Here is a 24,624-nt window from a genome sequence, read left to right as displayed (position 1 = left end):
CAATAGGAATCTGTGTTGCATTCTGTCAGGTATCAGTCATCATACTTGCAGGCTCCCAGCTATAGCATACTCTGCTCATATGGTTTATAGAAGGTATAGGGGGGTTTTTTCTTCAGTTAGAGTTGTAGAATTTCATTATTCTTAATATCCAAATCAGATAAGTAACATGTATTCTTTCAAAAATGCTAGTGAATTCAGCATGTAACCAATGTGCCAGATTGGTAATATACTGAGAAAGAAGTGATCAACAAAGCAAGTTTAAAATGCCATGATAAAGCGTCATTTATTCTAGAAATTAGAGTCTGTGTCTTTGTCCTCTAGAGGTGTCTCAGAGAGTCAAATTGATGTCTTGCATGTACTGCTAACTGATTGTGTGGAAATTTTTTTAAGTTCACTTTTTCTTTATTCTTCTGTCTTTTTTACCCATCTTCCCCCATTGTAGCAAATTAGACGGCCGGATGAAAGCAAAGGAGTTGCTAGTAGAGTTGGATCCCTCAAAGTAAATATGTTTCTAACATTTATTTTGCAAGTTTTCTTCTATAGCCTACACTTTTCCTTTTGAAGGGGGAGGTGTGGGGAGGGAGGGAAGGGGCTTTTCCATTTCTCACCATCACATCATTTTTATTTCAGTATTCTTATTGCTGTTGGGTCACATTTTGTTTGTTTCTGTGCTACACATAGAACAACCTATTGAAGGCAGGCTGCCAGTTAGGTAGCTGTGGGTGTCTCTAGAAGTGAGAAATAGTAACAACCTTTTTAAAGTGCCTGTAATTTGGTGATCATGATTAAACCACTTCTCTGATCTGCTTGTTACATAGAGAAGTGATTTACTCATCTTCAAACTACTGCTTTCCATCTTAAAACATAATTAAACTTTTATAGTGTTCATCCTTTTTGCATTTAATACTGCAAAAGACCATTTCAAGAGAGTTGAATATTTCAAATATATATATAGACTTTAAATTAGAAAAACAAAATCAAAGTAGATAGAGATCAAATGAAAGATGGTCACAGGAGACTAATAAGAATGGAGCCACTGTTTTGCTGAAAGTATCTTCTGCCTTTTAATGTTTGTATAAACATACAGAAATATTTAGATTGCTTAACAGAATAGGCAGATATCTAAACCAACACCCACCATACACAGTGTTACACCCTGATAAATGGTTTTGGACCAAGAGGCTGACCATATGCAGTCTAACCCATTTTGATCTTGAGTTGCCTCTATTTCAGTTATCCAGTTTTTCACTTTTTTCCTACTTTGTTTCCTTTTAGCACTTTCTCAACCACTAATTATTTATTTTTTTCTTCTGTATTCTCTCTGCCTTTCCTGTCTTCTTGGTTTATGATCTTTTGTTTTGGTTTTGGTTTTGTATGTAAGTGTATTGCATTTGTTCCAGGACAAGCCATCCTTTCTGTTCTCTAACACTGTTCTACAGCTGCTCTTTGTGAAAATGTTATTTCACTGAGCACAAAGAAGGGGAGGGAAAGGATTAATTATGCACCTCTTTCTGGTAATGCCTCCATTTAAATTGATCTTAGCATAAAAAAAGAAGCCAGTTGCTACTTGTTTATACAAGCTCTAGCTAGAGGCATCTGTAGCATTCCTCACTGTCTGTGAGGCTTTATCTTTTCATCTTGTGTTTTGGGAAGATGTTTTAATTACAGTGTAGATGAGAAGAGCAGTGTACATGAATGAGGCTCTGTTTCAGGAGAAGACATTCAGGACTGCTGAATTCACATGGATAAAAATACAAGACAGCCACAGTTTCTGTGCTGTTTTTGAAAATTCTATTCATGATTGCAGTGACCATGCATTTTGTGGCATCAGTCATCTCATACAGATCTAGATGCATAATGCATGCACATACGCAGAAGATGTAGCTTACTTAGATGGTGGGTTTCACCTGCTATTATGAAGACCCACTGATAGCTCATTTTGGATTAATATTTCTTTATGTGATTTAATGCCATGACCTAAAATATATATGTAGACAGAAAATCTTCCCTATAGAAAATCAGAAATCCTAATTGTGGATCCCAAACATGAAAATATTCATTTTACAGAAATAAAAATAAAAATTTAAAATACTATATTTTAATAAAATAAAATGTATTTTATTAAATAAAATATTTTTCCATTAAAATTCTTTTTATGTAAATAAATTCTAGAACACAGCCTTACTAATAAATAAGAAAAAAAAAAACCCCTCACAATGTAGCAGAGATTCAGTAGCTTTATCGTTCCCTTGATTTTTCTTTTTTTTGCCTGTAGTGAAAAAGAGCCGTGTTAAGCAAAGATACCTTGTTTCCAGATATCAAGTTGACTGAGCCTTGTATGTCTGTGTCGTTCAAAGCACTTTGATATCTTGAAATGTTTTGGCAGAGGCAGTGAGAAATGCATTATGCTATGGTTTATTAAAAACAAAATAAAACAAAACACAAAAACAAAGAGCTAGAGAAAAATGAAGTAAAAGCAGCTGTGACAGGAGAGCAGGTTGCTTTTCCAATTCATTTTCTGATGTTTACATGTAGCTCCATCGAAAGCTGGAGGAGCTCGGAGATCACCCAGAAGGCAATGTCAAAGGATGCTCTCTCCGAGTAAATGTACGATTTCACTCGGTGATCTCATTTTTTTAAAAAACCTCTACTGGCTGGTAACACCAAACCTGGTTGGTTTGTCCTCTCATCCTCATCTTTTTCCTTTCTCTCTCTATTTCTTCCTTTGTATTTTCTTTCTTTTCTAGCTGGGGTTTCATTTTAATGTATGTGAGAAACCTGACCTGATTGGCAGAGTTTGTTGTAAGGAATATCCTACTGCATTTTAATGAGTGCTAATCAAACTGCTTGACTTTACAGAAACTAAAAAAAAATCCCTTTCCAAAATTGAAGTTGCATATCTGAAAGTTTCCTGAATATTAAACTTAGCAAGGAATAAAACAGAAAATATTTTTATTCTTTAAATTAAGGCTTTCTGCGAGTGATAGTCTTACCTGAACCAAAAACTGTGGCTGATACAAGGTAACCCAAAAGCATATAGGTTCACATGTACCTCTGTCTTTGCCGTTAATCTTTTTGGGTCCCTGTTTTATCTCACAAAATAGATCGATATTGGGTTGAATGACAGCTATGCAAATTTTGTTGCTTGTTTTTTTTTAGCAGAATAATGCAAAAATACAGCAGCATGTTTCTTCTGTGTCACATTTGTTCTTTAATGAAAAAAAGTTGTAAAAAAAGAATTAGGATCTAGTATATCAGTCATGACACCCTATAAAAGTCACCCAGTTTTCACAGAAATATTTAATAAGCAAGTCAAATCCAATATAACAACACAGACAGCAGTACCTCTTGTTTAGTAGTTCACCTCATAAATTAAGAATAGCTTTTCAGCAATTCTATATAGAAGTGTCTTTAAGCCATGTATTTTACATAAAATGAAAATTAGGAAAAAGTTTGTAGCAGAGTAAATGTGAAAGTTAATAACACTTTATCCCTTTGCACATCTGTCCACTGAAGGGTCTCTCAGTAATTTCTTTAGATTCATGTCCTCTGTGTCTTCCATACACTGTGATTGTTGTCATCCTCAGAACTATCATTCTAATGCATAAGCCACTAAGGTTATACAGTGCAAGATAATTTTTGTAATGAAAATTATTTGATAATTTTTGCTCCTTTTGGATGCTTTTGCATATACAGCTTTGTATCTGACATACAGTTGATTACTGCTTATTGTCACGTAGAAATTCTTGAGTTTATAATCTTTTGAAGGTCAAATACAAGGAAATTGAGCTGCTAATATTTTGCAGTTTCCTGTAAAATAAAGTGAATTAAAGGATGTCTTTATCCTTTATATGCTATCTTTATCCTGGCAAATCTTTTAGAAATCAAGTTTTGGAGGGAAACTGTCATATTTTAGACTTGGTGATAACTCACAATCAAGACAAAGCAAGTTATTTTAAACTACTTATTGTTAAATTCCTGATTTAGTACTTAAAAATAAATGTAAAGCCAGAAAAAAATGCCATGAAATATGGTACTACAAAAAATATGCTCTAATCATACATTATTTCACAGAACGTCACATAGGGAAAGATTTCAAACTAAAAGCTGTGACTACATTAGCCATGGCAGCATGACAACATGAGTTGTCATGGAATTGTCCTGTTCATCTGTGCCACTTCATCTGTTATTTCATTACCATATCCTCCATGATGGAAGTCAGTCAATTAGTAAGAAATGTAAGTAAGTAAATAAAGAAATATTACATATATTCTGCATGTGCCTCTAAGTTTCCTAAAACAAGCAGAACGCATTGCTAAAATTTGCTGCTTTGTCACTGCTCCTCTGATTCATGCAGGAATAATGGATGTTTTAGATAAGAGCATTTTAAAAGACAATATACAAATGACTGATCAAAGAGAAGAAATAGTGAACAATTGGAGAAAAAAAAAAGAGAGATCAGTTAATAGTTAATTTTAAAAATAATTTTCATTTTTTCCATACTGCTTTTGGAAAGGGTTTTAGATGTAGGTTTTTGATACTTCTACAATGTGGCAAAAGTATTGAATGGTATGGGAGGGGGAGCATGTAGTATCTGATGGCCAGCCCCAGAAGTGAAAACAAAATGCTATTGCGAAATACCATTAAGGTGGAACCTTTATTCCGGAATGAATTGCAAATACATTCTTTCCAGATTGAGTTCAAAGGCCATTGAAAATTTGTGGAGTATAGTTCCAAAGCTTCTGATCATGGTTGTTTCTGTGCATCTAGTTGCTGATATGTAAAAACCCCATGCTATGAGGATTCTTGCTAATCATGCATTCTTTGGATCCTCGCCTGCAAAACTGAGTGGTTTTTTCCATGCTGTTGAAAGACAAACCATGGGAACAATGGCTAGACATTATTTGTGAAAATCTTGATTAGAGCCTCATTCAAAAGTCTTAGGTGAACAGCTGCACCTTTGTTCTGAGCAAAAGCACACCGTACCTTTCTTAGAAAGATTTTAAAGCTGTATTTCTAGAAACATTTTTTGCTGTGTCAGAAGATCTTTCTTTTTTTCTTGTTTTTCTATAATTATAAAATAGACTGTTTAAGAATAAAGTTGATTTCTTAAAACTGTGTTTTTCAGTCTTGCTGTTTGTTGAAGGAATTTTCTATTTTTGTCTTAATCCTTCTGCAACTCATCTCAGTTTAAGAAAACATTTTATCAGTTGAAGAAAATTCTGAGTGTGTGGGATTCAAATTTCCTTAGCAATGTTATCTAGAAGAGCAAGTGAAATAGAGAATGCCAGAAAGGAGCAAAATATTTTTGGAGTATTAAAACTTTTTGAGGAAGAAAAAAAAGTTGTGTATTTAATGGAGACACAAATTAGCATAGATCAATGTGACTGTAGAAATTTCCTGGAAGTGATATTTTGTATTTCAATGAAAAAATATGAAATACACATTTGAAACTGAAAAATATTCTTGAGAAACTTCTATGAATACTATGTCCTCTGCTCAGTCCATCACATACCTAAATAAGCAAGTGGTCACTAATAACCTGTGTGGAAATCCTTACTGGATTCATTTTTACCACAAATGTAACCAAACTGCTGTACACTTTAAGTCTAAGGAAGTTTTGCTAACGTTTCTGATAATTCATTTTTACCCTTAGAAAAAAATCAAGACATGATTTTTAGTACATTTATAAAAACCATTTTTTTTTACATTTTGTTTATTAGGCTGCTTTTTCTCCTACTTCACACAGTGAAACAGGAAATATTTTCACCTAAAGAAAAGATTTTTCTATAAATTACTGGCGAGTCTTTTTTTAATACCCGAGTTATGTCTGAGTGATTAATAGTTTGGAATAATGGGTATCATGCATAAACAAAATGTGTCTTAAGCAATCAATAAAACTATAGGTTACCAATTAATTTGTGTTAACTTGCACTGAAAGCTCTTGACAGTGGACAGAGTCCCTCAAGAATCACACACATGACATTGCTTAGGAGCTTAATCTGCAGATTTCTACTGACATATATCTGGCCATTAGTCATTGAACTTTGCGAGTTATTCTGGTTTTTAGGGCAGTGAGATTGAAGAAAAACCTCCTTGTCAAAATGTGGTTCTTGGTATGTCAACACATAAAGATATTCACAGCCTCTTATGGGTTTTCACCCATAAGATTGTGTCCTTTGTAGAGTTAGAATAATACTTTTAAATGAAACAGATCAGTAAAGTTTTGTCCTAGAATACCTTATTGTCCTAAACATAGTGTTGTCAGATATCTAGAGGATCAAGAATTTATATTTGTCTTCAGATTCATCTTTAGTTTTAATTCTTTTCAAATAGAGTTACTTTTTCCCCCCTTTTAAAGAAGCTTCCACCTTAAAAGGCATAAATTTGAAGTTTCTGAAATAGCTGGTCATGGAAACTTCATGAACCCCCTGCCACTATCTCAGTGCTGGAACCACCTATACAGAAAACCTTCTGAGACCCTTACTGTGCCACCATTTCTTTTTTAACAATGTTTTCTTTTCCCCACTGCACAACCAGGCTCGACTCCCTTCGTGCTCATCCACCTATAGTGTTTCTGAGGTATACTTTGCACGTGTTCTCTCACACAGTCGACCTGCTCACCCATCACACTTTTTTGATTTTATTTACTTTTTTCCTTTTTTTTTGCATTGCACTGTGCACAAGTGGGGAAAAATCAGCTTGGGGGGCAGATTTTGCATGATCAATCTGCAACCATGTTCAGCGTGGTTTTAAAATCGCTGTACCAGTCTGAGACCACCATGATGTGTAGTCCAGTAACTAGGCAACTACTACATAGCATATGAGCATAAATGATATTATAAAAACATCCTTAGTTATCTCTTGCATTAAGTAAAAACAACAGATTTACAGATGCCAAGGCTGCAAAATGCTTCACTTGTTAGTCTGACCCATTTTCGGACAGTGAAACTGGAAGGACTCTGTAAAGATGGCCATCAGGCAATCATCATTATGATTGCTAATTACCTGAATAGATATAGGTGGGTTTATGATACCAGAAATTCATTATTAATTTCCAATGCTCTGGCTTGAGTCACTACCTGACAAAATGCATGTACCATTTTAAATACTTTTGCATCAGCTTCATTATGGTCTTCTATAATGAGGTATAGTACCATCTTAACAAGAATCAAAAATGAAAATGCTTTCAGTTGTAGTTAGAATGGGAAAGAAAGAAGAAATACCTTAAGATAAACTAGAATTCACAACATCATGGGATAAAACAAAGTTTATAAAATACTGTAAAATTAATTCCATGGCCTGCTGTTTAAAGATTAGGTTTCAGCATATTATTATAGTTGATAAGCGGATGAGTATCAAAAAGATGGACTTAAGGTTTCCTGCTATACTGAATCAGTCTTGAGCATGTATAGTTACTTATTCTGTATTTTAAAAGAATCCTTTAAAGGTGAGAAGATCCCATAAGAAATTAACAGTTTGCTCTACCTCACACTGTGGACCAGGTTCTAGACCTGCTCTGGATGTTATATTCATGAGCAATATAAAAAATACAAACATAAAGAGCTCACCTACTCAGTCACTTTGTCCCTAAGGAGAAAGACCCATACCTTGCTGATTGTGTGTGTAATTTGTTCTCAAAAGTTTCAGCTTCTCAAGTAATCGTTCCTTGCACATCCTTATCCTCAGTACTAAAAGGTTTTCATAGTTTCAGTCTATGAATAGGCAAAAGATGTAATAGAACTGTTCTTAAGAAGAAAGATGCTTACCAGTTTTTCTGTCAGATCTGTCTGGCTTTACTGGGAGACGAGTAGTTTTAAAAATAATCAAGTACATGTTCTTAAAAGCACCTAATATGTATTCTGCAGTTCATTGTGCTTCACCACAGTATTATATGAAAGCCTTACTGTTTTTATCATGATTATCATCAAAACACCAATATGGAATAAATAAGTTATATTAGACTCGCATACAAAGCCACTTTTTTCTAAGCTAACAGCAGAACAAGCAATTAAGTTTAGTGCTTATGGGTGCAAGACAGAAGCCATCCTCACTCCGTTCTTCTGATTTCCTAAATAAAATTAAGAAAAAGGAGTTGACCGACAGCCATTTCATATTTCATGTCAGCAAAAGTGATGAACATGCTCTTACACACGATGAAGTCAATAATTCACTTTGTCCTGAGGTGACTTTATGATGCTGAGTTGTATCACTATTCATCTGTTTAGCCCAGAAGGGAGTGTTGCACCGTTAAGGCTGGTTCCTGCAGTGAAGTGGGGGAGAAGAAGAACACAGTTTTTTCTCCCAAATGGATGAGGGGAAGGGCTGCTGAATTTTGCCCTTTAGGAGACATCCCTTTGGAAGTTCCTTTCCAAATTTGTCCCAAACCAGGACACGCTTTTAGGGAAATTAGAGTCTTCTTGCTTTGCCTGGAACTTCAGCCATTTGTCCATCTCTTTATGGAGGGATCACTGTCTTCAGAAGTACAAACCAACATATTGCAGCTGGTGACTGATCAGCATATATGGATCTCCTGCTTGATCAGATTCCAAAAACTTTTTTGCCTTCTCCAAAACTATCACTGCCTTGCAATTTGTGCTCAAGAATCTGCTATCTGGAGTATCAAAGTGGCACTGCAAGACTGTGCAAGCAATTCATCCTTTATATTCTGTCCAAAGGCAAGATCTTCATATCTAAACTACGAATAACCTGGCTGTCTGCTGAACCAGATCTTGTGATGCAGTAGCTGATTGGAATTTCATGCTCACAAAACACACAGTACAAGATATAAGAAGCACAAAGTATAAAAAATATGGATACATTATTCTCTGGTGCCAGACTACCACCCTGTGTGTTTTTCAGGAGAACATTCACATCACTGACAGAGCCAAAGCTATAAACCAATTGAAACTAAAGATTTCTGTGGCAGTTGTGATTATTTGAAGAGGCAGGAAGGGATTGGAGGTTCTCTGGGGTCCATAAAGGATTTGTAGTCTTGTTTCTATCTTTAAGAGGCTCTTCATTCAAAAATAGATCTTCATATCAGGATGCATGTCAAACAATGTTCAACATCATCCTCTATTATTTTGGAAAATGGGAAAGGATTCTATGAGTAAACATCTTGACTTCTAAATTATAAGATAGAAAATCTCCCAAATTGAAGTATTGTTAAATCAACTCCTGAAGCCTGTCAGTAATTTCTATCATGGGAAGAAAATAAGTAATGGTGTATTACGTGATGTCTCATAACCTGGGGAAAAAAAGAACCACACTTCTGATAGGATCTCAAGGGGGTTTTTCTGTCCACACTTATTTCTGTGGTTCTTATTCCAAAAAATATTTTTCTTAATTTAATTCTTAAAGCACCAAGTTAAGAGCTTCTTAATTTTCTGCATCTGAGTCATCATCAGATAGCTTTGGACCCTCAGAGGATACCTGGAACAAAATGGCAAGAGAAATGGAATCAGTGCTGAGATTTCAGGTGTACCTGCCTTCTGACAAAGGTAAAATGAAAAATGAAAGAGATAACCTCATAGAAATTATTTCTGAAATCTCATTTTAGGAAGTAGATGTATTAGATTAATTGTAAAATTTCGTCACGATTTTAATTGTTGAGAAGAGGTCTGGAATTGGATTGACTGAGACTTGTAGAGCTCAGATTGTAAAAAAGGAAAGTCAATCTACTATCAATGATTTCCTGCCACATAGAAGGTCTTTGAATGACGAAATAAAAGATCTTCCAGCAGAAGCCAAACAGGACCTGTGTATTCTGCATTGTGAAGTATTTGAGGTAGAATTTGCTGCCTGTTTTGTTCATAGAAAACATCCTTGTAGAGGCTATTTTGCATCTCAGAGTCCAATAATTAGAAAAAGCTTCTTTTCATCTGTTCTTTTTTATTGTCACCAGTAGCATGAGTGGAACTCCAAATGTGGTCAGCTGATGCCTATTTGAGTGAGAGTAATGAGCAGAAAGATTTTAGAAACTTCTATTTACTTTTATGTACAGAGAGGTTTGTAGAGTTGCAGACATTATGGTATAGGAGTATGATACAAGCTCTTAGCCCCAGTCAGCCCCTTTACAATTCTACATGTCTGTAATGAGGTCTTGGTTTTGGTGCAATTCAGTGAAATTGAAGTGAGTTTTTTTAAAAAGAGATTTCCTTCTGTCGAGAGAAGTAAATCTTTAATTCTGTAAAATGGTATGATGATAAAATATAAGTTTACATTCTCTTTAAATTTCACAGTGTGTCATGAAATTTTTCATCCTTGATGAAAACTAGTTAGCTTCATGCCTGTAATTTTTGTGGATGTTAGCAGGACTACTTAAATGGTTTATCTAAGAGTTAAATTATTAATTAGGACTTATGATGACTTAACAGATGCACAGTATGGTATGTGTAGTATAGATATGTAATTTACTTATTATTCAGTTGTCACAAAACAGTTTATTTTTAAATAGTAGTAGTTCACTTAAGATATTAAATCAAATCAGCTTCTCTTAAATTTTTAGAGCTACTCTGACATCAGCATGAATCTCAAAAATATTCACAATGTAAATTGGACAGATTATTCAACAAAGGCCCATAGTCTCCTAATTTATAAAATTACATTTAGTTAGTGTTATGCAGTGGCACCATTTTTTATTCTCATTTGTATCTCGAATTTTCTATTAGCAGCATCAGTTTCCCTCTCTCTCCCTGTCCTCTGGCTTTTGCATGCGCTGTGTGTTTGGCTAAAAGTGTAATGAAGGAAACCTCTTGATCTGCTTGTTGGAAGGATAGTGGCAACAAAATGTTTATTGCAGTGCTACTCCCTTCTTTCCAAAAAATCAAGTTTTTCAAAGAGGAAGACACTCAGGTCCACAGCTTCTCATGTGTTTTGTTTAGCCTCATTGAGTGCTTAGAACATGCTGTCTTTTATTGTGAAAGATCTGCAAAATACTGTGTTAGTTCTCTCTCCCTCAAGAAAAATGATTTCTATAAAGATAGGTTTGAAAAATGTATTGGCTGCATACTGATTGAGGGAATTTAATTGTATAATTATCATTGTTAATTACACAGCAGAGACCTGTATTATCTCATTGATGGTCACCAGTACAGGGAATTAAGGAGCAGTATTGAGAGAACAAGAGGAAATACTATTTTCTGCAGTAGGTAGTTGACTCCAGAAGACCATTCCGAGACCGCGTGAAGATCATTAAGTGCTGTAAATTAAAGTATTTTATATAGTGTACGTTGCAAAATGTTGTAAATAACTGGATCTTGTTTTTCAGAATTAAAGCCAGGTAAGGAATTGGTTCTCCTTCTGCTTAGACTACTTTGACTAGAAGGCAGTGCTGAATGACCAGGAGGTCATTTAGGAGATGTTTACCACCAGCATAGAACCTGAATTCAGTTTTAGGTATAGGATGCTAAGTTCTCTGTTGATATCTGTTGTAAATTTATTCTACATAGCCCAAATTGAGTAAATGTAAGCCGGTTCCCTGTTCTTTTCTCTGATTTTATGTAGAAGTTCAGCAGATAGAGAACTTCATTCATTACTTCTGACATACAAAAATATACTGAGCCAATGAACAGAAATTTCTGCATTAAATTCAGATTCCCTATCTTGTTGCCTTAGGAATGCCATATACTTTCTAGAGATGCTCTTTCCAATTTGAAATAATGTTTTTCCAAGAAATAAATGAACACAATAGAGCCAATAACAATCCCATAATCATTTGGTGGTTTTCCAAATATGTTGGCACTATCTCCTCCTGGTTTTCTGTGGGTTTGGTTTTTTTCTTTTTTTTCCTTTTTCCTTTTTTTTTTTGCAGCTGCAAATAGAACAATGAGTTTCTAAGTAAAATTAGAATTTATAGGTATTTCTCTTTTGAACATGAGCAAGAACTCAGAGCTTTCTATTTGGCAATTGCCATTTAAAGGATTGCATTTTGATTTGCTAGCAGTACAACCTTATTCTATGCTTAAGAAAAAATAATTCATTCAAATTCTTACTTTTAGAGAAACACAGTTTCCTCAATGCACATTAAAATGCAAAAATATATGAAAAATGTGATCTTCCTTATTCATAGAAAATAGTTTTGCTAGTGCTGTCTTCATTCATGATATTAGGATTAAGGTTGCGGACATCTTCTCTAGTGTTCTCTTTATCATATAAGAATAGAGTATGGCAAAATTTCAAAGTTACATCAGGAAGGACAGCGTGTTTTTGCAATAATCTGATCAAAGTATGCATTAATAACTTTGATCAATGACATCAGATTTTTTTTAATTCTTTAACCAATGTTGCTATATTTGTGCTTTAAATACTATTTATCATTACTCAACCATTGCTGAATCTCAAATTAGATCCATTATTAGTTCATACATTCAAAATACAAGCAAAATATTAGTTAAGCCTACACCTTCTCTATGCATGGTACTTAGCTTTTGACTTCTGCCAAATAAAGTTATCCCTTCATATTAACATTTTGCACTTTCATTCAGTACTAGTAAGTTCAGTTCAAGCACTAAGTTAATTTACAAAAAAAACTACTTAACATTTGGGAGAGTGGTAAAAGATAGGGTTTTGAACAGCATCACATTTAATGTTGCAGATTTTGACTTAAACCTTATCTATTCAACCTAACAAAATTGTAATACTTTTTGTTGATTTTTGTTATGGTGAAATGCTTTCCAGAGCTGCATTTATCAGCTGTGATAGAGAAAGCGAAAATAAATAATTTCTGTCCTTTTCCATCTGGAATTTAAAATTCCCTACTTTTTGTTTCAAGACAAATCTTCACATTTCAATTATTAATTCTTATTCTCCCTTGTTTCTTGTACCACAAAACAGGAAGACATTTCACCTTGCCTTAAGATAGAGATGTGCAATCCTTTATGAAACAAATTAGATTGAGCCAAAGAGCTATCAGTGTCATTTTCATTTTGTTTAATTATAGCATAGGCTCCTTCGCACTTTCTGAAGGTAGTCTTGCCATTATTTCACTGTAAATATGTCCATTTAAGCAAAGGGATTTTTATCCATTTTCTTATGCTGTACCATACCTTTGACTGTATGGCAAAAAAATTGGCTTGATTAGATATAACTGTGAGAGTTTTTTTCTAGAGAACCACTGTTTTCTTTTAAATCCAGTATTGTGCTGCTCACCAGCATACAGTGTCTAGAATTTATTTGCTTACTACTTAAATCAACTTGTTTGAGAAGCCAGACATTATTTTGCATTGTGTTTCACTAGTAATAACACTTAGTGCAACTGTTCTGTAGCTCCAGCTCCCAAAGCAATCTAACTCTGAAGAGTCAGCTTTAGTATTAGAATCTTTAAAAAAATTAGTCTAAAGTCTGAAATAGCAATGAATTAAAGTAGAGGAAAGCTTCTACTGCTGTTAAAGCTTTTGGAGAAATCACTGATGTAAAATGCCTCGCATGTGATTTAATTTACATCTTTCTCTTGTGGGCAGTCCGTTTAAATACACGGAAATCAATTAGATATTCACAGCAGTGTCAGTATCAGTAATGCACAGCTCAAATGTCAGTGGGTTCCTATGAGCACTCCCTAAATTCTCTTCCTGTTTTTCCTGTTTTTCAAATGCTGTTTTTAACATGGAAACAACTTTTTTTGCTAAGCATTCTTGCCATAAAGTTGGGGTTTTTTTAAGAACTGGAGGGCAGAATGAATGTCCTTATTCACAGTATTTTCTATTTCCCTTTCTCATCTTTGAGTTTCCAAAATTCAGTGCTGCTACAAGCCCAGCCCAATTATTATTGTTTTCTCAGGTGCATATCTGCTGTGGAGAGCCTGATTGCTGTTGTGCTGGACCTTGCAATCCAGACTGCCAAATTCAAGACAACACTAAAGGAATCTTATCCTGTTGAGCCTTTGAGGCTCAAAGCAAAATCAGAAATGCAAATCCCTTTCTTCTTTTGCATTTCTGGTTACTTTCAAAAATAATTTCTGACTTGGGTTTCATAATCGTTTTTAGTGCAACATTTGTTCAGTTCTAGCCTCTCTTTTCTGTAGTTTATGAATACTCTGAATTCTTCATGTTATTCATCCATGACTATTCTCATTTCACTTTAAGGATTCTCCTCAGAGGAATATAGTCTGTATTTCTGTCTCAGCTCAAGGGCAGAAATCTACGTCTTCATACAGAAAGTTCCCTGTCTGATATTTACTATTCAGATGGATTCATGAAATGAAGATTTATTTTTCTTACAGCTGTTGTTCCCTAGTTTGAATCTTAAACTTTAAAGAGCTTTATTTATTTTTATACTTTAAAGTGTACAAGTCTGAGGTTTTGACTGAATATTATATACATGAGAGACTATAATATACACCAGATATAAGATTATTGTTACCCTGGGTTTACTAGTTTTGGCTCTTGTCCTTGAAGGCCTTCCAATTTAATCTTCCTAGCTCAAATAAAAATATTAACTAAAATCAATTTCTTTGAAGTTATGCTAGTACAGAAGTTATGATTATACTACCTGGGGAAACATGTTTTGTTCCTGCTCATATAGTTTAAAAAGTAGTCCAACCATTCACTTTAGAATGATAATAACTATAAAAATCTCCAACCAAAATTTCTGGTAAACACCATCAAGAAAAAGGTGAAAATTAACTTTAAAGATGCTTTAAAAAATATAAGAAATTGGGTGGTGGGTTTTGCTGAATCTTTGGGCACTGCTCATTTAATTGGTGGCCTTTGAAGCCACAAAGTCTCAGAACAGAGTATATAAGTTTTGATTGCTTTGTTCCTGTTTACATGTGTTCATGTTCCTTTAACATAGGAATACAAGGAATGTTACCAGTGTGGTCAGCCTTCAGGAAGACCAGATTGTAAGCATGAAATGGGTATTGTAAGCTTTGTTAGCCTACAAGTTTGAGTCCCACTTCAGTGGGGAGTTGCTTTTCTGCTCCACAGACCTTGAATCAAAGGGATGGAGGCTGTAGGCCTAGAAGCAGATAGAAGAAGAAGCAGTAATGCTAAAAATTCCAAACATGCTTCTGCCAATTCCTCACCAACATTTATTCAGATATTGACAATAACTAGATATTAGGAAAACAGAATTGTATTTCCCAGCAGTAGCAGGTGTGGTGAATGGTGACTCCATCTCTGCTCCTTCTGGAGCAGGAAGGCCTGAAAGGGTGCCAAGGAAGCCTCTGTCACACTTTCTGTCTCCACTTTAGCTCTGACTTAATTTTTCTTGCTGGCAAAACATCTTGCAGCGCTTTCAGGAGTATTCATTTTTTGTGTGTCCTTCTTGAGACACATATTTGATTTTCATGTCATGCCACACTGGCGGTGTGCACTCCCAGCACAGAAAGCCAATTGTATCCTGGGCTGCATCCAAGGAAGTGTGGGCAGGAGGGTGAGGAATGGGATTCTGCACCTCTGCTCTGGTGGGATCCCATGTGCTCTGGGATCCCAGCACAGGAAGGAGATGGACCTGTTGGAGTGAGTCCAGAGGAGGGCCATGAGGTGATTCCATGGTTGGAGCATCTGTCCTGTGAAGACAGGCTAAAAGAGTTGGGGCTGTTCAGCCTGGAGAGCAGAAGGCTCCAGAAAGACTTTTGTAGCCTTTCAGTACCTAAGGGGACCACAAGAGAGCTGAAAAGAGATTTTTTTACAATGGCATGTAGTGATACAATGAGGGAAAATGGCTTTAAGCTGGAAGAGGGCCAGTTCACATGAGGTGCTAAGGGTAGTGAGGCACTGGAACAGGTTGTCCAGAGAAGTTGTGGTTGCCCCATCCCTGGAAGTGTGCAAAGTAGGACGGGGCTCTGGGCAACCTGGTCTACTGGAAGGTGTCCCTGCCCATGGCAGGGGGTTGGAACTGGACTACCTTTGAGGTCCTTTCCAATGCAAACCATTCTGTGATTCTATACTGGACATTCCAAATGCAGTTGAAATAAATGGCAACTGAAGATCTAATATCTGCAATTCTACTGTAAGCATGTTAGGTTAAATTTACTCTAGATGTCTCTGGGTCTCAGTTTCCCATTTCTAAAATCAACTCATCCCTCTGCTTCACAAAGATTTTGCAAAAATAAATTCCTGTGTGCATATTATAAAGTTTTGTTCAGTAGAACCAAGCCAAACAGAGAAATCTATACAGAATTAAATAATTACCCATTTTTAGCAGACAGTTTAAATAATGTTTAGTAAGTAAAACATGAAGCTAATCTTGGAGCAGGGAGATTAAAATGACGTAGCCTTGTCTTATGCAGAAACCCTGCTGAAAATAATTATGATGAAATTACGATGCCTTCGTGTCAAAGGAAAAATGAGTTGCCCACATAACATTGATCTGCCCTAAATGTTGTTTCACTTAAACTTGCCAATTTTACTTTACCACATTTGAATAAAGAATTTATTTTAAATTTTTAAGGTTCATACAATTCAATAATAGTAGTTCCCATTTTTTTTCAGTAATGTTGGTATTTCACTATTTAATACTGCATTGAAATTGGCTGTTGCTGGGTAAATAAATAAAAATGGGAAAATAATTGAAATTTCATTGAAAAGCAAAATACTTGTAATAGAAACGAAGCTTTTTTAAATGTCAACCATACTAGTCAAGGGTGAGAGAGTAATTTATGGTGTGCTTGAGGAAAAGAATTTCTATATGTCACTCATGTATCTGATTGAAAAAGCTTAAAAAGTTGGTTAATCTGGGACAAGGAGTTCAAGCTGGTCAGATAGGATATAACTCAGACATCCAATGCATACTTATAAGGCGAAGTTGTTTGTCAGTCAAATTGCCAGGGTGTGAAATTATGTGAGAATAGGCAAGTAAATACCATTTCTATGGCAAACAACAAGGATAACAGGATTTTTTTTACCCTTGAACCTCTTGGGAAATACATCTTATTCTCTCTGCCTTTGCTTACACTGTCTACTTCTCAAACTGGAGACTATTTCCAGGGCATTTGGAGAATGTTCAAGATTTTCATTCAAAAAAATAAAATATTTTGTTCACAATTAGTAACACAAGTAGTAGAATGTTTCATTTTTTCAAGTGCAGTGTTTCTATAGATTTTTTGTGTCTTACAAATCCCACCTGAATTTTGATGGCACAGGTTAGAAATAGATGGTGGAGTTTGTGAACAAATTTGGCAATGTTTATGACTTGAATTAATATGGGCTTTATCTTATACAAGATACCTGATCTCTTCATATTTAGGTGTTATAATTCATGCAGCTTCTCTGAACAAAAAGCAGTGTGATCTTGAACAAGCTCTGAACCACCCCTAAAATATCACTGAAATGTGCCATCTTTCCAGTGTTACTCATACAGCATTATCTGTATGCTATCCCCCCTCCTAAGAACACAAAATGCAGCTCATATATTTTTTTCATACTAAGGTAAACATTTCATTAAAACTGCTTGGGAGAAAATCCCTCTTTTCTTCTTTTAATTCTCAACTATGAAGCCTATATTGCCAGTTTGTAGCAGCCAGTTGACTTTCCTGTTAGCTTACTGTGGTTTGCTATTTTGTCTCCTTTTTTTGCTGTATATATCACAGTTCTTCCTGTCTTCTCATTGTGAGGTGTTCAGGTTGCAATTTTAGTTGTCATGTAAGATTTCTCTGAATCTTCTTCTAGGATAAATAAATGTGTTGATTTTGCCTCTCCAGGACAATGTCAATTTCTGTTGAGAGGTGACTAATCTAAGAAAACTGCTCTTTGCCTTTTCAATCCATATTGTTTGAAATATTGGATAATACCTTTTTTTTTGAATACTGCTCCTGTAAAAGGAACCACTTCAGCCCTTATGTTTCTATAGCGTATTCATCTATCCCCTTCCACTGTCCTGTTTGAATAGTAGTTAGGATGAGGCATAATCTGACTATAGAATTCCATATGTGTTTTCATAGTCTACTGGGAAACAATTATCAAAATTCAATAAATCTGTATGTAAAGTGTAGGTGATTAGAAAAAGCTCAGAAAAGAGAACTCAGTAATGTATGGATGAAGACAGTGACCTATTCAAGATTTAGAATTGACTTTTGTTCAGTGTCCACCTACCAAGCATAACACAATAAGTTGTAAAAATCTGCTCCTAAAATTATTTTGGCTTCAAATAATTTTCTGTTTATTTCTTCACTCCAAATGAGTGATTTCTTGTGTGGAATACCACATTATTTAATATTCATATTTAAGTTTTGGTGAACTGAATCCCACCATCAGTAGTGCTTGTTTTAAAAATTGTGTTAATGAGTAACGTCTGCTGCTATCAAATTCCTTGTGCTCATTTTTCTTTCCATTTCAGAAGTAGTCTCAGTATAATAGGAAAAAATTATTCTGCTGTTTTGAACTGAGTTTAGTTCTAATTCGGATGGCCATAAAGCATTCTCTTAAGACCTCGTGTGTTCAGTTCAGTGTAAAAGCATGGTTTGAATAAGAATTGATTCCTGAAATTGGAAGACTGCATGTTGTAATAGGATTTTTTTAAACCTCACATACCTTATTGAATGTTTTGTGAAGTACACAATTCCAGATGCACTTTTTTTTTTGAACTAGATGATCTTTAAGGTCCCTTCCAACCCAAGGCATTCTTGTGAATGTTTTTTTTTACAACTTCATTATTGTAAAAAAATATCTCTCTTCAGAGAACAGAGATAATAATTAATAGATTAATCCTGTTAAATCAGGGTAGATTTAACACAGTGTTTTTAGTGAAATCAAAATGTATTTCATTGGGTTTTTTATTTTCTCCTAGTTTAACCTTATGGACATTGCTTAGTATAACATGCCAAAATCAGTTTGTCTAAGTATTATCAGAGCAGCTTCAGACATTGTTATTCATGGTTTAGTTTTCTCTTTTCTGTTTATTTTGAGACAGTGAATAACGTATGTTGCACTCTTAGAGGATAGAAGGTATTTTAGGCAGAAGACACTGTGCAAACCCCTACAGTTATAAATCAGATCACATGTGATTTGAAATCTGTTTAAAGCAGGCAAATATTTCAGAGACCATTCAAATGGCACGTGTACAGTGTATATGGTACAGAACTTGGGTCATGAAATAATAAATCACACACAGAACAAAAGCAGCAGCAGCAAACTTTCCCACATCCCAGCAGATACATTGTCTTCATGAAGCTGCTGTAGTTTTAAGGAAAGGCTGCATGAGTTATGCACTTTCTCACCAGCAGAAAGTGCAGTAGGTGCAATACCTCGTGAACAGGCCTGCCTGGTGTTTGGGAGAGTGAGAATGCAGTTCTGAAATTGTAAACAGCTGCTGTGCTTTGCTTACCCTGCTTCCTTCATTACAGCTTGGCGAACTCATTCCCGCTGCTGTACCTTAGTCCTCTGTGTCTGCCTGTGTCTGGGTTTCTGCTGGTGGTTCCACATTCTGCATGCTTTCCTCAGAGTGGAGCAATGTGCTTCCCCATAAGTGCTAAAGGTTATGGGCCAGCTCCTGCAGGCTCTGTATTCCTGAGAAATGGGCTCTTGCTGTTGGTGGTAACTCATGTTTTGATGTCGTTGCTCTGAATTGTTCTTCATGTTGTAGTATTGAGTTCAAGTGTACTCCTGTAAGAGTTAGCTTTTCATATTGGGCTGGAAACTCTTCACCTTTGTCTAGCAATTTGTTTTATTATAACCAATGGCTTTTAATTGTACCTCCCATAATGAAGAGCTGACTTAATACTCTGTGCTAATCTTGTTATGACTTTAAAAAGGTAAGTAATTTCTCTAACAATTCCTAACAGTCATGGTGTAGAGTGTTAAAGGGTTTCTCAGTTTTCTTTTTTCATTATTTTTCACATGAGTTTTTCACTCGTAGCATGAACTTTTCTTTGTGTCTTTTTCTATTTTTATTGAAAAAAATCTTTAGACTGATTTTTATTTGCAGCAAAACATATTATGTAAATTTAAATGAATCCAATTTAGTACAGCCACTGTTTTGGTTTTTTTTCAGACCAGTCATGACCAATAGATAAAAGTTGTCAGCAGGACTCTTTATTTTTGCCATTCCCTTTATTTATTTTTGAGTACTGTATTTCACATTCTATTTACTACTTCAGCTTATGGGAGAAAGCTTACTCTGCATTCCAGCATGATGAAGTTACGTTTTCAAGAACATAAAATCCAATTTGTTTAAAATACAGAGTAATGTGAACTGAATGCTTTGGGTTTGGTTACATTCTGTCTGAACTATGCAAGGGAATGGTACTGGCTGGTAGCCCAATGTATCTTCTGCTAAGATAGGTTGTGAGCCAAGAGGCTGTAGAATGGACAAACAATAAGTCTATACTTTCCCTGTGAAAGAAAAGACAACCATAGGTTGTTATTTCTGTAACTACCTGTGAATGAGAAGAATTACAGTAAATTCTCCTAATAATAATTCTCCCTAGTCAGTCATTGTACTATATGCAATGTAGCATGGATTCCTCAGTAAACAATAGCTGTGAAAAGAATACAGATTTTTTGTAAATGTCACAAATAACAAAGTAGTAAAACATACAAATAATTAATATTTTAAAAGGCACTTGAAGCACATGACCCCATTTATAAAAAGTTCCATTGCTGCCAAAACTGTATGTGTTAGGGAACTGGTGGGTTTTATTAAAAATCATTTTACTGGAGTTTTGATTAAAAATAACATTTAGGATAAGAATGTGCAATTCATATTAAACAGAAATATTATGTAATAACTAATTTTGATGTCAGTTATGTTAAAACATGGTTTGTATTCTGCAGCTGTGAGCATAGGTTGGGAAACGATCAAGTCTAGCTGATCAAGCCTTTTATTTTATTATCATGGATTCCTCTTCCACAGCTGCTTTTAAAATTTGTGGGAAGCAAATTATTTCTCATACTGCATATGTTGCCCATCAGGTGAGTGATAACATGGAAACTTTAGGCTGGGTGTAAGAAATCAAAAAGTAAATATGAAGTCCTCTGTGTGCACAGAATTAAAAAAATGACCTGTGAGAGGCTGTATGTGAAGCCAGCTGTCTTTTGTTACCATTGTCATTTGGACATTTTAAGAGCAAAACTTTGTCAGCACGTTTTTTATATTAGAAGATTTGATCTGCAAATCTCAGCTGCTCTGTTCATTATAAATCTCTTGTTTTTGTCCATACACTAGCTCCACTATAGGTTGGAAGGGCTTAAAGATGAACTGAGGAGGAATAGAGGCTACAACTCGAGAGTAACTATTACTGCTCAAAGGAGCTGTTTTCCATTCGCAAACATTGCTTTGCGCTATGGGTTTGGGCTCCTTCTGTTCCTCCACTTTGTTGAAAGACTCTCTCTTGACTTCCATTTTACTTCTTTAGCACTGTCTTTGTCTGCTAACATTTTTCCTCCTTCTCTAGTAGCTTTTATCTGTGTCCTTTGGATCACATATTTTACTTAGTTTGTTTTAGTAGATTGTTTCAAATGTTTGTGTTTTGTATTTTTGGTTTTTTGCCTTTTTCTTTAGGACTGTGTTATCTCACTGAATTTCATTCCACAGTTGCTGAATCGCTTGGTTATTTTGCAGCAGGTCCATTCCTCATTTTCTCTTTTCATGTTTTTCAGTGAGAAATAAGAGAGCCTCTTCCATTTTAGACAGTAGTCTTACACACATAGGCCCATGTCTCCTTTTGCATACACCATCTTCTGCCTTGCCACATCCATCCTGCTTCTCTCTCCCTCTCAAACTGTGCTTCTCTTTCTTTTGTGTTTTCTTTCCTGCCATTATACCACCTTTTTGGTCCAGAATTGTCCTTTGGTAAATTATAGGTAAATATTTACTTCTTCCAAAGAGAGTTCATTTTATGCCTTTGAAATCTGGTAAAACAACTCTGGGCCAAATTTGGGCATCATTCCTATTTTGTTTGCAGTTTTCTTGTATAGTATTTTTGGTGGGAAGTGGGGAGGGTGTGGGGTTTTTCTGTTTGTTTTTGTTAAACAAGAGTTTTTTTCAGGGAAGGACTCCATAAACCACTCTAAGTTGCAACATTACTTTCCATAAGTTATTCCATTACAATAAGTAGATTGTGTTGCGCTGTAGAATCCAATTTTTTTATGTGACTATCTATCTGGGGCAAGCTGCTGTGGAACAGAAGAAAGAGGTTTAGAAGCTGGGGCACCATTTGTTTCAGACTTAAATGGTTGTTCCTTTCTGAAGACAGCTTTTGAGGGGTTGGGGGTTTATTATTCTTCATCAATTGTTAGATAATACATATTCACTTTCTAGGCAATTTTTCTGTGACTGCAAGTCCAGAGTGAGGTCTGAAAGATAATCTGGATTCACTCCTTTGCTTTTGCAGCAGAGACAGATGTTCTGCTGGGAAATTACACCCTCAGCATCACTTGTGCTATTCCACTTCTTTCACTACATGTACACGCTTCTACTTTATCAGTATTCTCATTGAAATTTAAAAGACCTTTCTCAATAAAGTAAAAAGGAGAAGGATTCAGTTCTTACTATCTCAGAGGTTTGTCTTCCTGTGAAGTGTACTTTAGCTGGGGTTTTGTCCATACAAAATGCTTTCTATTCAATGCTGCCAGTTCAGTCATCTGGCCTGACAGTAGTCCATCTGAAAACTTGTAACTTCAAGGTTATTATACATGGTGCTGTCTTTCCAAACCTGAGAAGAATTAAAAGTTTCAACTGTGTGGTGTTTACAGGGCTGATACTCTTTAAAAAAATCTTTTTTAAATCTGCATAGTTAACAGAATTGTAAATATCCAGTGTTACTAGAATATTAGACCCATGTGAATTGCCCAATTTCCCTGTAGTCAAACTAATCTATCTGGAATAGCACAGTAGTAGCCAAGCATCAAGGAAGAGGGGTTGTTGAAAAACCATGTCATTGTCACACAGTTACTTTTTAAAGTAGAATCCCACTACAAAATTCAAAATGAACATAGCATTTCTTTTAACCAAATAGGAACAGCAGAGTAAATTTATCAGCTCCATCCAGGAGCCATTTAGACAGTTGTGTGTTGCTTATACAATTGTGATTTCTTACTAAACATTTTCAGAATCAACATAATTGAAACTAAATATTTTAAACTCTTAATACCTGAAAATATTAGCAATAGAATTTTAAATCAGGTCATATACTTTTGTTAGTATTCTATCTAATCATCAAACAGGACCTTGATTCAGAGCTACTGTAATTACAGCTGTATAAGAAAATGTGGATTTTCTGTTGAAAACTGATGCTTAACACATAATTTTAAGCACTGTTCTTTGATTTTTCTCACTTACTGTCCTTAGGCCATCTTGTTTCTTATGGGAGGGGTGTGGAATCAAATTGCTTGTATCCGATTCTGACCATCATCTTAAATATACCCTTCTGCTTAAATATACTTATCTCATGCAAAATATTTAAAAATGTTGCTGAAAATATGTATAGCCTCTGTCTTAGATCCCAGGAGCTTGCCCATTTTATCTCTGTATTTTGTATTCTGGTTAACTTCTGTAGCTCATAGACTCTGTGCTCTCTCTGCAGGTGCAGTCTAGGTGCAGCAGCAAGGAGAACATCCTCAGAGCAAGTAAGTGCAGAAACTTCTTAGCTCTATTGAGAAACTAGGACTGCTCAGAAGATAGTCAGATCAGAGGTGGGACTAAGTGGGTTTGCAGCAGAAATTTAGTAGCTTAAGACAGAGAAATCCAATCCAAAGGTAAAACTATAAATAGCTCATAGTGTTCATGTGTTAATGGAGAGTCACCTTTTAAATTATTCTTCCAAGTTGTATTTCTAATGACATGGAGGTCTGAGTTGTTTGTGATGTTTTGTTGTAAATGATCATGTGTGTGCAGGTTTTATGGGCAAGAATTAACACTGAAAGACAATGAAAATGGAGATTCTCAACTTGAATGTACATATTTTTATTTTCATACTTGAACATGAATTTGAATGTTGGATTACATAGAACCAAACCAAAAACTGCAAAGGTTAAGAGTTCACATTTGATCCAGATGATGTCTAGTTTAATTTGCACAATTCTTTTTCTTTGTGTTGTGGGAATCTTTTCTAGTCTAAAATTTGATCCACCATATGTGCGTGTATATGTATGACAGGACTAGGAAGTTGTTTTGGTGGTAAAAGAGCAGGCTGTCAAGAATTTTCTACCTTATGCAACCAATTGAATTAGCTGCTTCAAAGCTAAAGGATTATTTTGTTGTACAAAGTGCAGCTTAATGTAAGTAGTTATTTTTAGAGCTATCTGACATTTCACATTAGTGAAAGATAACTTGGTGAAGTCTGAGGAGCTGTTTAATGTCATTTGCTTGTAATTAAAGTGCCATTTAGTAGTTTTACAATTTAAAAAAAAATAATTTGTTTGTCTCTGGGTCTATTTAAATCTGTGATACCTCTAATAGAAGTGTTAGCATTTGTTTGTAGAAGAAATGGGAGAGAGAAAGGTTAGTAAATGCACCAACATCTATCTTTCTTCCTTCATAAAGGCTATTCATGCTAGTGTTAAACCTAAAAGGGGTCTATTTTCTTGACTTTTCTTGCAGAAATAATGGGTGTTACTTTTGGCGTTGGAAAAAAGATGTCAGAGGTTGGGGAATTTTAACTATTTCCAAAAAGTCTATGTTGGAGAATGCATTTCTCAGAAGATTTTAACAGAACCTTTGACTTAATGAAATGACATGCATTAG

General features: G+C 35.2%; 1 protein-coding gene across 6 annotated transcripts in view; it reads left to right on the top strand.

Moving 5' to 3' along the window:
• Window positions 1–24,624, top strand: part of GPHN (gephyrin) — a 268,694-nt gene that overhangs the window by 195,920 nt on the left and 48,150 nt on the right. For 2 of the 6 annotated variants that reach the window (XM_030949401.1, XM_030949399.1), the window contains 3 exons: window positions 443–499; window positions 21,106–21,168; window positions 23,465–23,507. In XM_030949401.1, coding sequence (XP_030805261.1) covers window positions 443–499; window positions 21,106–21,168; window positions 23,465–23,507 — 163 coding nt within the window. The remainder of the gene's footprint in view (window positions 1–442; window positions 500–21,105; window positions 21,169–23,464; window positions 23,508–24,624) is intronic. The other 4 variants (XM_030949403.1, XM_030949400.1, XM_030949405.1 and 1 more) reach the window with 2 other exon arrangements.

The sequence above is a fragment of the Camarhynchus parvulus genome, chromosome 5, assembly GCF_901933205.1.
Source record: "Camarhynchus parvulus chromosome 5, STF_HiC, whole genome shotgun sequence".
In the NCBI taxonomy this organism is placed as follows: domain Eukaryota; kingdom Metazoa; phylum Chordata; class Aves; order Passeriformes; family Thraupidae; genus Camarhynchus; species Camarhynchus parvulus.
This window is presented reverse-complemented; position numbering and strand designations above follow the sequence as displayed.